The sequence below is a fragment of the Pundamilia nyererei genome, unplaced genomic scaffold, assembly GCF_000239375.1.
Source record: "Pundamilia nyererei isolate P.nyererei 1_Seehausen unplaced genomic scaffold, PunNye1.0 scaffold00269, whole genome shotgun sequence".
Classification (NCBI taxonomy): Eukaryota; Metazoa; Chordata; class Actinopteri; order Cichliformes; family Cichlidae; genus Pundamilia; species Pundamilia nyererei.
Genome location: NW_005187670.1, coordinates 393,378 through 406,356, shown reverse-complemented (window position 1 = coordinate 406,356; position 12,979 = coordinate 393,378). Strand labels below are relative to the sequence as shown.

Genomic DNA, 12,979 nt, shown 5'->3' with positions numbered 1-12,979 from the left:
CAAACTAAAAACAAACTAAAAACTACTTCCAAAAACATTCAGCTTTGATATTAATGAGTTTTTTGGGTTCATTGAGAACATGGTTGTTGTTCAATAATAACATTATTCCTCAAAAATACAACTTGCCTAATAATTCTGCACTCCCTGTAGTAGTAGTAGTTTTTAGCGCCAATGCTAAGCAGCAAGTGAAAACTAATAGAAATGATGTTTGTTAACATTTTTACTGCCACCACACCTTTAATGATTAAGACAAAAAGCCCTGCGACAGGCTGGAGATCTATCCAGGTGTACCCCGCCTCTCACCCTGCAGTACAGGCAGAGCAGACTGAACGGGACCCTTTGCAGTTTTCACATCAACCAGACCCTTTGGTTGGCGTCAACAAGCTTCAGGCATGATTCTGGCTGACCCTCTTTTTATGCTACCTGGGTGTTAAAGCATTTTTTGGTTTTTGGACCCTGTTTATTATTGTAGTAACCTACGTCTCTTAGTCTTTATCTGATGTTGTTTCGTTTTCCTGTGGCTGGTCTCTGTCTGTTTCCTGTTTTATTGTGATAGTGTCGTGTCCCATGTACGTTATGTTTAGTTTTGCTTCCCTGTTTCATTATGGTAAACGGTAAATCGCACTTTTTGGTGACGGCTAAATTGTAGCCACGGCTGCCCTGGGGCGCACTGAGTCACCTTCATTCCAGTTGTGTGTTCGCCTGTTACCCAGCCTCTCCTTATCCTGCATATATTTCTGTCTTCTGCAGCTTTCAGCTCTGTCTCAGTTGTTCAGGATTCTGAACTCTTCACGTTTCTGTTTTTTCTTGAGCGTCAGCACACGATCAGTGTCGTGGTCTGGCAGGTTCTGCTGGGCTGTTTTTCTTGTTTGTTTTCTTTCCCTTTTTCTAACTCGCTCTCTTTACAATCATTATCAGGTGGAGCTGCTGAGCTGGCATGAAGCTTTGGGTGGAGCTTTCCTGACAGTTCCTTCTTTCCCTCCTGCACCTGTTCCTGATCACAGTTAAGTGAGCAGCTATTATTGAGTGGTGCTGCAGCTCTCTCCTAGTTCATCTTTGCTGCACTGGTGACAGTCAGGTCCCTCATCTTTCTGTTTGACCGTAGTCACTGGCTCTTACTTTACATTTCTGTTTTCCTGCAGTATCCTGTTTGAACCTTCTGTGGAAGTTTGATTTGCTCAAGTCTCGACCCTTTTGTGGACTTTGAACTCTGCTGAAATCTGCAAAGGAACTCATTCACCTACCAGCCATCAGCCAGCTCCAACCTGGCATCCCTGAACAACTGCTTGTTGGACTAGTAACCCTCCCAAGTTCTCATTCGACTTTCCAACATAACTCCTACTCTCTGCATCATGCTCCAGTCATCTTGAGACCTTTATTAACATTCGATCTCTTCTCTGGCAGAGCCACCTTTTGCCCAGCAGCTGCTTTCTCGCTCCTCTCCACAGTTGCCTTGTCCCAGTGCTTCCCAAACCTTTTGGTTAGCCCCCCTTTGTTTTACAAAAAAATCTTACATGAGATGAATTTCTACAGTGACAGAGACAAAATACTGTTAATCTGACTGTCTGCAGGTTTTACACGCAGTTACTGTCCCTCCATTTACAAAGACAGAGGCGTCACGGTGTCATTATTTTACATGTAGTTGTTTTTTCCTGTGTAATAATGTTCAACATTGCATCAATACATTTTTCAAAAATGCCTCTCTGTGCACAATGGGTTCAAAAACATAAACAGCTGTGGGATCCTGTTTGTCCGTGATTTGAACAGCCCAGCGCTGCTCCTGACAGGGAAACCAATCCTGCAGGGAGACCTACCTCAGCACCTGTGCAGGTGAAGCCAAAGGGAAGATTTGCTTCACCATATTTTCTAGTCTTTGGCTTAGAATGAAGTTGGTTTGGAAACATATTCAGCGATGCTTCATGTCCTGCTTTGCGTTTGTGTGGCCTGTAAAAACCTGTCCATTATGCCAGCAGTGTCCAAGCGTTTTTTTTTTTCCTTTCATACCGCGCGCCCCCTGCGATGGCTCTATGCCCCCCCTAGGGGGCGGGCCCCACACTTATCCTTCACCTTCAGTAACACATTTAAACCTGCCAACAACAATCTGAGTCCACTCCTTGAATTCGATTTGAATCACACTATGACAGTTGGAGAATTTTTTACCATCATCCTGGATGGTGATAGAGACTCACCTGACATTAAATAGAGACGGAAACAAAATAAGAGACCCCCAGAAACAATGACAGTGGTGAGAACCAGGAGAACCAGCAGAACCTTAGACCAAGCTGGGAATCGTTCTGTGGAGAAACAGAAAGAATGTCATGACGTCTGACCTCTGACCTGTATCTATAGAGGATTGTTTCTGACCTTTGACCTGCAGCTGTATGGTATTCAGTGTCAGGTCTTGTGTCCCATCACTGATGGTGCAGGTGTAGGTGCCGCTGTCAGTGAGCTGGGGCTTTCTCAGAGTGAGGCTGTAGTCTCCAGTATCCAGGGCATCAGGCCTCATCGACGTCCTCCCGCTGTAATGCTGGTTTTGGCCTTGGAGGTCATCTTCTTCTCTTCTCCGGTGGACAGTTTTGGGATTGAGGTCAAAGCGGCTCCAGATCACTGTGGGATCGTCCTCAGGTATGATACCAAAGTACTGGCAGGGCAGCACGACAGCCTCCACCTCCTCATATACCTCCAACACTGCAGCACCCTGGGAAACTGCACACCAACACAAATCAATCGTATGATGTAGGTTTCTGTCAGTCGGTCCCAGGGCAGCTGTGGCTACAACTGTAGCTGCCTCCACCAGTGTGTGAATGTGAGAGTGACTGAATAGTGGCATTGTAAAGCGCTTTGAGGGTCTCGAAAAGCGCTTTACAATGTTGGTCCATCACAGTTCACCTGAGAAACTACAAAACACCCACAGTGATGTTTGGAGGTGACAACGTGATAGCGTGTGGCTGTTTTTCAGAACATGGCACTGACCATTTCATATCATCGAAGGAAGGATGAATGGACAAATGTTCTGAGACAAATCTGCTGCCATCTACCAGGATGATAAAGATGAAACGAGGGTGGAGTTTCGGTAAGAGGATGATCCCAAACACAGCAGAGGAAACATTCAGCTGGTTTCAGAGAAAGTTTTAAAGCTGCTGGAACGGCCCAGCCAGTCACCTGACCCAACTCTTGGACGCTGGTCACTTTGGGTTATTGGCGCCCTCGACACATCCACAGAACCTTCAGACTGTTTGTGTGGGAGATTGGATCAAAATCACACCAGAGCAACGCATGTTCTCCATACAGGAGGTGTCATGAAGCTCAAACACAGACCAAGGCTTTTGTATGAAGTAATGAATTCATTTAAGTATGTGTGAGCGATACTTTTCCCCGTGTCATTTCTTATTATCACACATAACTTTATTTTATGGACATCTATGGTTTGATTTCTCTGAATGTAGACTGGAAGGACTGTTACCAGCATCTGGAGAGAATTTCATGTCAACTGCACCTTTATAAATACATTTACTTAGAAAATTGGTGGCATATTCAATACTTTTACCTGCTGTAGTTCATCACGGCCTCAGTCGTTCAAACAAGGTAACTGTTGCCGTGTCACTAATCAGGGGGAAACAGTTGACTAGGGAGGAAAACCTGACCGGCAGGTGAGCTGGACAGGTTTATACAGCTAAATATCATCAACATAAAATTATAGGAAATGATAAATGGACTGATTCTTTTGTACTGCTTTTCTACTGCGACACTCAAAGTCATCATCAGGTCTCATTACCTCATTCACACGAGCTTGTTTTTGTACATGTGAGTACTTTCTATCATTCACATCCTGATAAACAGTGTAATGAAGGCATTGGGGGGAAACTTGGGGTTTCCTGGACATCTTGCCCAAAGATGCTGGCATGGAGGGCACCCAGGGGTCGGACCGCACTGAGGTCAACCAGAATGAGTACAGAGCAACGTCTTACATCAGTAGCCATGCTGTTAATACTGTCAAAAATACCCTTCTCCTTACAATTCGTGAGATTGTTGATGTCTATAAATGGTTTCCATATTTGTATTGACATTTTTGTTTATAACTCTTCAAAATAAAGCCTGAAAAGGTTACAGCAGCATTATTTTAATATGTTGAGTCCTCTTTGTTACAAAAGTGCAAGGGTGCGTGGAAAATGAGTGAAGAATTTGAGGATCATAAATATTTAAAAAGCAAGGACTAAAGTGATGACATCTGACTGAGGTCAGGTGGAGGGAGGACAGCTTACCCTGCAGCAGGATCACAAACACAGCAAACATCTTCGTCGTCCTCTCAGCTTCTTACTGAGCTCACTCTTCTAAAGCACGTCGACAGCAGGAGCTCACGGACGTTTCTCTGGATGAACCTGCTCAAACTCATGTAGTTTCACTTTGAACTGTTTCCAGTGAAGCAGCAGCTGGAATGCAAAGAAACCAGCTGAGCAGCTTTGTTCACTCCTCTGAGAAATACGCTGCTGAATAACACAAGTGATGTTTCATTGATCTTCTCTGCACTAGACTGAATCATTAGTAACACAGAGGTGTGGAGTACGTCTCTGTGCTCAGGTAGACTTAGTTCATGTATGGTTATGGCTATAACTCTGGTGTTTGAGGTACAGTATACTGAAGTAAGTTCAGACAAACTGTCACGATGAGCTGTGCGGCTGGACCCAAGTGCAGACGGCAGCTTCATCTGCTGGCAACACAAACTTGACAACACAACAAACAAAAACTCGAGCTAGGATAGTTTAACTAGAGCGGGATTCACACACAACTAACGTGGACGCAACAACTGGCAGAGACAAAACACAGGGCTTAGATACATGCGGAGGTGATTAGGGAATGAGAAACAGGAGGAGAGCACAGCTGGGACTCATCTGACATGACAAGACAAAGGGGAGGCAAAACTCAACACACTGACATAGACACAGACTTTCAAAGTAAAACAGACGCGGACTTGACTAGAGGATACAGTTAACAGAGAACAAAAGGACACACTGGCACAAGACATGCTAAGGAACTAAGGAGCTGGGAATACTAGAGACGGAAATCAAAACCAAGAGGATCAAAACACATCATGAAATCAAGGATAACAAATACAAACAGAAAAACACTGAGTCCACAGACCGCGACACAAACACTCTATGACAGGGAAGGGATTGTCTAAAGCAGGGGTGGGCAACTCCAGGCCTCGAGTCCTGCAGGTTTTAGATCGCACCCTGGGTCAACACACCTGAATCAAATGGTTAGTTCATTACCAGGCCTCTGAAGAACTTCAAGAAATGCTGAGGAGTCATTTAGCCCTTTAAATCAGCTGTGATGGTGTAACTGCTCCTGAAGGTTTTTCATGTTCGAAGTAGAATAAAGGGCCATGCTCCAACTGATGTTCAGCCAGTATTTTAATCTTCTTTTCACCAGCAAACACCAAACTATGGTGAAATGATCAATGAAAAACACAGATATTACATCAGCAGAACAAAAATTACAACTCAAATAAAACACACACAAAGTAAATGCACCAACATACCGTGTGCGCCTTTCTACTGAACATTCATGAGCAATTGTAGTCCATATCTTCTATATTTCCACCCTTTGCACAGGCTAGCATTCTCTTTCTGGCTCGAACCTTCAGTCTCTGGTGACACGTGCGCTTAATTGAGCCTCACCCCAAAGCATGCGCACCACAAAGCGCCACACTCAGGCCCACCAGTAGGTGGCGACAACACAACATGAATCCAGATTAAACACCAAATTTTGAACATTGCAATCACATAATAATTACATTTCAATGCGACGGCTACAGATGGATCATGGACACATCTAAACCTGCAGGACACCGGCACTCGAGGCCTGCAGTTGCCTACCCCTGGTCTAAAGAAAGGAGATGGTGATGTGAAGAATAGGTCTAAGTACGTTACACTGTCATTGGATCAGGTCGCACACAGTCATTCAAACACACCTCTGTGTGTGTTATTAATGAGTCAGAGAATCTGGATTAATACACTGAGTCTAGTACAGTGAAGCTCAATGACACGTGTGCTGCAAGCAGGTGAAATACAGTTATTGGTGTTTTAATTAGAAGAATCAAGGAAGAATTCAAGCCGACACATTTTGTCCTTATTTTATTTTTATCTTTATTTGGTCCACATTTTCTACATGTTGTATATTAATAAATAAACAACATGTATTGTCCTCATATGATGGATTACACGACGGTCTTTTCCTGTTTCATATGTTCGGCTATGTCCTCTCTATTTTTGGTAATTCCAAACAAACCCAAACAAAACAGGCATTAAGAGGCTCTAATGTCTGTGTCTAAATCTCACGGCCCACATAATAACATGAAGAAATATTTTTTAAAATTACTATTCAAAAAATGATTTAATATGAAGGCAACAGGCAGAGTGTTACAGGCATCGCCCTAAAGCACGCAGCCTGATGGGCAGCGTAGTCCGTGCTGCAGGGAGGATGGACCCGTGATGTGTCTGTGAGCGAGGAGGGAGAGAAAGGAAAAGTAGGAGCTGTCACCGAGCAGAAACGGGAGCTGGAAGCATGTAAATATAATAATAACCACTGCAGCCAAACAGAGAGCCTGACGAGCCCAGCTGTAAGTAAGCTGTTAAGACTCGACTGTACGCTGTGTTCCTGTTTTCCTCTGAAACAATAAGTTCTGTTGGAGCCTTTCAACGCCTCTCTCTGTCTCTGCTAGCAAAGTCGACCCAGACAACAAAGTAAAGCTAGTTTTCAGCTACGAGCCGACACGAACCCGACGTATCAGCCAGAGGTCCTTTACTACGGTTCAGAGCCGCGGACCTGTTTTATATACGCGAGGAATAGTTTTCTATATGAGATCGAAGCAAAACGTGCAGCCTTACCTAATGTCCACCTACTGTTACTCATTTATATTAAGATTTAAACATGTGGCTGGTGTTGGTGTGGAGAGTAACCTTCAGTAATAGTAATAAATTACATTCATGTAGTTGTAAACAGCATGATAATATATTAAGTAATCCAAAGTATTCAGAATAGTTACTCTCATTGCCTGCCACACAGCTGTACCATGACACCAATAACAGTCATTTCCATATAAAATGATAAAACAAAACAAACCCCCACAAAGGTTTGATCATCAGAAAATATCTGTCCATCCATAAAAGTTATCCAAAGTAGGGTGATGGGTTTGTAGCGTAAACCTATTCGCTGGAACGTTAAGGACAATTTGCTACACAGCAAAAAGCAAGACACAAGGCACCAAAGTTCTTTGGGTCACTCATGCCTGAGGGAGGCCTGCCTGGAGCCAAGTGTTGTTCCACCCACTTGACCTCCGTCAGACTCTCAGCCAGGTTCCCCATAGCACTCCTTTTATTGTGGTTACATGAATATGCATAGGGTCTGACAGGGAATTTCTAAGAATCACCCCACAATTCTTCGGCTGAGACACCCGAGTTAGAAAACACAAACACTGCAGTTGTCTTTACTCGCGAGGACGGTCACAGAGCGCTCGTACTCGCAGGAGGCACTCACGGACTCGCGCTCTGTCACTGTCTGTGTTCTTTATTTATACAAGCTTGTGTGTGTACAAAGATAACAAAGTTATTCTAAGAACTCAGAGCTGAGCTTCCTCTTTTCATGGTCCATAGCAGGACGAACACAGAGACACAAGCTGCTGGCTTCTCAGTGTTTGTACAAATCTTCATGATCTGGTCATGAAGTCAATCATGGCTGATTCTTTAGACCCATAAACTAACCCTGTGCCTGTGACCGTTATCTCAGTGGAGCCAAGTGTGATGTTCAGTTTGACTTCATGCTTCCTGCCTCGTGTAGTGGGCATTCTTACAATGAGTGAACCGACTTCCTCCACTCCCTCTTCATCCACATACAGAGGATTTCTTCTTTGTGTGCGATAAAACCTGATTCTTACGTGTGTGTGATTTTCTTTAGCTTCCAGAACATTAAAGATGAGCTCTCTGGTTTCATCCCAGGCAACATCTTCACCTTCCTCCACAAGTTTCCTGAAAATGTCTCCACAAAACTCCTCCCCTTGGACTACAAATGTCTTTTCTTTCTTATGTTTGGACAGATCAAACTTCTCTGAATCTGCAAACCCGTACGTAAAGGCAGATTTTCGAGATGCCACCACTGCTGGATTTTTTCCAAGCATCACAGCTCCCTTCACGATCGCTTCCTGGGGCCTATAAGGACACAGGACTTTACACTGATCACCAAACTGATCAGTAACATGTTGCCGTAGAATCTGGCTTTCAGCGTAACCCCCCACTAACAGAATGTACTCGACGTTTAGATCTTTATTCAGGATTTCTCTGAGACTGTCAGTGATGCCCTTCAGACTCTCAGCAAAGAAAGACCTCAGTCTCTCTTTGGAGATTTTGATGGATCCATCATCCCAGGAAGCACCTCGCACTGATTCAAAGAACTTTTCTATTTCCTGTCTTTTCTGAGCCAGTGTTCCCAGATTATATGGACATGACATCTCAATATCATCATCTACCTGTTTGAAATACATAAAATCATGCATTATCCTCTGAACCTCACTGGGAAAGTTTTGTTCATATTCATCCCAGACACCATGACTGAAGATTTCTCTGAGGAACTCTTTGAATTTCCTGTCCACAGTTTGTCCCCCCAAATCATTTCCTGAGGCCTTGTGCAGCTCCTTCAGGGCTCCTCCATGCAGGACTTCATGAACTGTGATGTCGATGGTTCCACCTGAAACACACAGGAAGTGATGAAAGCTGACTTCCTGCAGCAGCAGACAGATGTTTCCAGCGTGTCTGTGGATGAATGTTTGTGAGTGTAACAGAGTCACATAGAGTACCTCCACAGTCCATCACTATGAACTGTGTTCCTGGACACTGATCCAGTGATCCTCCATCATGGTTCTGAGTGATGAAGCCATCAGCTGGCAGCTTCTTACACCAGGCTGAGGCTGCCTCTGGTTCCAGTGCGATGATCAGGTGGTGTTGAGTTCTTTCTGTAACGAGTCCTGCCTACAAATGAAAGAAAACTGACTCCTCTGAACATTTCAGGATCTCAGAGCTCTTAATAAATGATGTTACCTGAGTCGCAGCTTCTCTCATGAACTGCTTTGCTGAAGGATCCCAGATGGCAGGTACAGTCAGCACCCAGGTGAAGTCAGAGGCTATGAACTTCCTCCCTTCTGTGTTCTCTGCGATGGTTCTCAGAGCGTCGTCCTTCAGGTATCTCAGAGCTTCTGTGAACACCTTCAAGGCTTTCATTGACCTCCAGTTTGCAGCTTTAATCTCCACATCTCTGCTGACTCTCTGTAGATGATGGTAGTGTGGATACACACAGTTATCAGTTTAGTGTTACTAACCTTAAACCTTTGTGGACTAATGTGAGGTCACAAACACATAGATGTTTATCTGATGTCCTACAGAGCAGACAGGCTTCATTAGTTCAAAGTGTGAGACGCTCGTTAAAGATATTCATGAGTCTGTTTGTTCCTCTGGTTCATTAAGTTTCGTCTCCACTGACGTTTGTATGACTAACACAACCTATAATAACCTTTATGGTGTCGCTGCAGACTGAATTCAAACATTAACACATCTGTGAGTCTTTTTCTTGCTGCACTAACAAAACGTTTAATGCAGCTTTTTAACATTTATCTGCTGAATCGGTGTTTTCAGCTCAGACGGTCTCTGTGTGGACTGAATGGACTCTTCAGTGGAGTTTGTATAACAGACATGTTCAACCGTCTCATTCACATGAGTGTCATCTTTAGCAGAATATTAAGGTTCAGTGATTTTTACTTACTTCTCCATAGAGCGCCATCTTGAAGTTTTCAAAGAAGTAGCTTTTCCTTGCTTCTTGTCCTCGCATCCTGATATAATCTGTTTTAGCTTCATAACCAAACTTGATAAATTCTTTGTCTTCATTGAACAGAATGCAGGTTGGAGTCTTTGGAGTGTCCAGTCCAAACTCTCTACCCCACCTCCTCATCTGGGGATCTATTTCTGCCCGTTGGGGTGTCAAATTGAAGGCATATCCACTGCATGCAGTGCCAAAGTCTATGGCTATGATAAAGTCATGCATTGTAGAAACTGGTCCAACAAGTCAAGAAGAGGAAAACAGTCAGAATGAGCAACAGTCACTGTGGATTTATTGTTTTTCTTCCTGTAAGCCCCGCCCCCTGTTCTTGTTTCACTTTGTTTTTCTTCACTCATTTCTTTCAAGTTTGTCTTTGTATAAAACGTCAAACGATCGAATGTGTAAAACTGACATTTCTTATTATTTGTTGTGAAAATTCATACGAGAGCATCGGAGATGTTTGGAAGTGAAATCTCTTCATCCTTCAGTGTCTTTAATGGTGCATTTGTGGTTTCACTGTGCTGTCCATGATTCACAACAAACAATATTTAGTGCCAAAGCAGGACCAAAATACACAGGTGGAGGGCTCATAGTGGCTCATAGAGACTCAGCTGATATTGTGCACTGTTATTATAAAATGTGTAAAGTAATGAAAAACAAAGCTACTGCACTCTGACCATGTTTGTCTGAACTGAAACTTGGCAAAGAGAACAACGTTTAACGAGAAAGTGCTCAGAGAATCTAACCTCAATCTAAAGGCTCTGACGTTTACATCAAGATATCAGATTCAGTCGTGTAGAAAGTTTTATATGTAATATCTGCTCCTCTCTGGTTACTCTGCTGTGAATGACTCTGAATTAGTTTATGATAAATAACACACTATTGGCAAAAAACAGTGAAAGAATTCAGATCAGAAGTTTTAGTTCAACATATAAGTGACGACCTTTGACCTTCAGGTTTTATTTACTTGTGTCAGAGAAAACATCATGTGCACTTCATGCAGCTGAAGCTGTGCAGGTCTGAGATCAGCAGCTTTCTGAAACCCCAAACTGAGGTCCTGTTTCTGCCTCTGAGTGTAACGAGCAGCAGGTGGATGAGGATCTATATACTCGAGTACCTGGGCTGGCTGAGCTTTTGACTTTGACCTTCATTGATAGCATCGTTAGAACTTTCTTTCCTTGAGCTCTTTAAACAGAATTTCTTTAATGCAACATTATTGCCTGCTCATCTGCAGACTGAAGTTACAACAGCGGACCAGCAGTGGGCGCACTAACCTCAGATCAGATGGTGGGGGAAACAGGAAGTGCAGAACTGGTTTATTTTGAAGGGTACGAACGGTTCTCTTGAGGCTGGGTTCAGTTTTTCCTCAGGGTGTGAAACCTCCCTGAGAACCAGACAGGTCTTATTTTCACATCAATGCCTCATCAACGGGTTCAAAGAAGTGAATTAAGAGTCAGTCAGACATTTGTTGAACAATTTCAGTAACTTCCTGTTGTGTTTTTGTAACAGTTTCACTGTATTAGAGACACACATGGGTAGCAAATAAAAAAAATAAATACATGACAAAGAAAAGATAATTTAAAACATATTCCACAGTGTCACACATTTACATAGAGGCTAGAACACCAGTGTCTCCATAACTGTGCAGGGTCAGTCAGAGATGCAGTTATACTGTTTCTGGAGTGCTTTACCCTACACACATACAACGGTGCATGTTAGCTCCTTTCATTTTATTTATTTATTTTAAATTAAAAAAATTTCTGCTGATTTTCAGTCAAATTTTAAAGGTTTTCTGATTTAGTGGAGGTTAGACTGAAAATAGAGGTTGTATTTATTTCATATAAGTATAAGCATGAAGCAGAGTTTGAATCTGATGATTATATCTGTTAAATTTAGTTAGTGTTAATGTCAGACCACCTGGTTTGCACTGGGAGGTGTCGTCGCTTTTATTTTGAAGGCTGTGACCGGATGTTTCGTGTGTGTGTTTTAGTTTGACAGTCTGGTTGAGGCCGCAGGAAAACTGAGCGCAGCTTCGTCTCTGCGGATTTTCGCCTTCTGCGGCACAAACTGCGGCTGCACCCGAACAGACACCCGAGATCACAGTCCGAACCGGACCGAGCCGAACAGAACCGAGCCGGGACCGAACACACACAGACGGCCTCGTCTCCTCCCGCAGAGCCGAGCCGGCCTCCGTCACCGGTAAGAACCGTTTTATCTGACCGACCGCTGTGTATGTGCGTGTGTGTGTGTGTGTGTGTGCGTGTGCGTAAGAGAGAGAGCGTGTGTGTGCGCGCGCCACTCCCCTCCAGTCTCAGCTGTAAAAGCGCCGTTAAACGTACAGGTGATGTACAGCGGCGGCCACCTGACCTTTGTATGACGTGATGGTATATATGCCGTGTGTGACCTTCATGATGCGTGTATAACGCACCTGTCATGACCTGCCACACACGCACACACACTGTGCGTGCGTGTGTGGTTGACTGTGAGCTGATGCAGATGTTACAGATGTGTGTGTGTGTGTGTGTGTGTGTGTGCGCACTGTGGAACATCTCCTGCAGGTTTTTGTATGAATGATAAAGCTGCTGCACACACTCATGTGCCACTTCATTAGGTACACCTGGCTCGCTGTAGGGCGGAGCCTTTCTCCTTCAGAGCTGCTCTAATTCTGTGGCTCAGATTAAGGAAGCTGTTGGAGATGTTGTGACATCATCACACAGCTGTTGCTCCCAGATGACATCTCCCACTCCATCACCTGAGATCTGTGACCGTGGAGTGAACCAGTTTAACCCCACAGTGTCACAGCAGCAGCCTGGTGGAGCCGTGCTGCCATGTTTACTTCAAACTGTCAGTCTGAAAGCGTTTGACCTCTGACCTCAGCAGGACATGTCTGCTGCTCTGTGATTGGCTGATTAGATATTTGTGTTAATGAGCAGGTGTACCTAATGAAGAGGCAGATGAGTGTACATGTGAAATTATGAATAAAGTTTTTTACAGAACAATAAAAAGATATTAAAGGACTGTTTAAGTGAACACAGACACCAGAGGCTGTGATGATGTCCTGGAGGTGTGTGTGTGTGTGTGTGTGTGTGTGTGTGTGTGTGTGTGTGTGTGTGTGTGT

General features: G+C 43.8%; 3 protein-coding genes across 3 annotated transcripts in view; 1 reads left to right on the top strand and 2 right to left on the bottom strand.

Moving 5' to 3' along the window:
• Nucleotides 1–4,383, bottom strand: part of LOC102212487 (butyrophilin-like protein 2) — an 8,293-nt gene extending 3,910 nt beyond the window's left edge. The window contains exons 1-3 of the mRNA XM_005750339.1: nt 4,263–4,383; nt 2,365–2,706; nt 2,190–2,294 (exon numbers count right to left, since the gene is read on the bottom strand). Of these exons, the coding sequence (XP_005750396.1) occupies nt 2,190–2,294; nt 2,365–2,706; nt 4,263–4,293 (478 nt within the window). The 5' untranslated portion in view covers nt 4,294–4,383. The remainder of the gene's footprint in view (nt 1–2,189; nt 2,295–2,364; nt 2,707–4,262) is intronic.
• A 3,322-nt stretch (nt 4,384–7,705) lies between these two features.
• LOC102212204 (heat shock 70 kDa protein 12A-like) lies at nt 7,706–10,111 on the bottom strand. The gene is made up of 4 exons (XM_005750338.1): nt 9,808–10,111; nt 9,090–9,314; nt 8,849–9,020; nt 7,706–8,739 (listed from the first exon to the last, which is right to left on the bottom strand). The coding sequence occupies exons 1-4, from the start codon at nt 10,084–10,086 to the stop codon at nt 7,706–7,708; spliced, it is 1,710 nt and encodes a 569-aa protein (XP_005750395.1). The 5' UTR covers nt 10,087–10,111.
• A 1,720-nt stretch (nt 10,112–11,831) lies between these two features.
• The window catches only part of LOC102208306 (bone morphogenetic protein receptor type-2-like), a 31,765-nt gene continuing 30,617 nt past the window's right edge, over nt 11,832–12,979 (top strand). The window contains exon 1 of the mRNA XM_005750327.1: nt 11,832–12,060. The gene's annotated coding sequence lies outside the window, so the exon portion shown is untranslated. The remainder of the gene's footprint in view (nt 12,061–12,979) is intronic.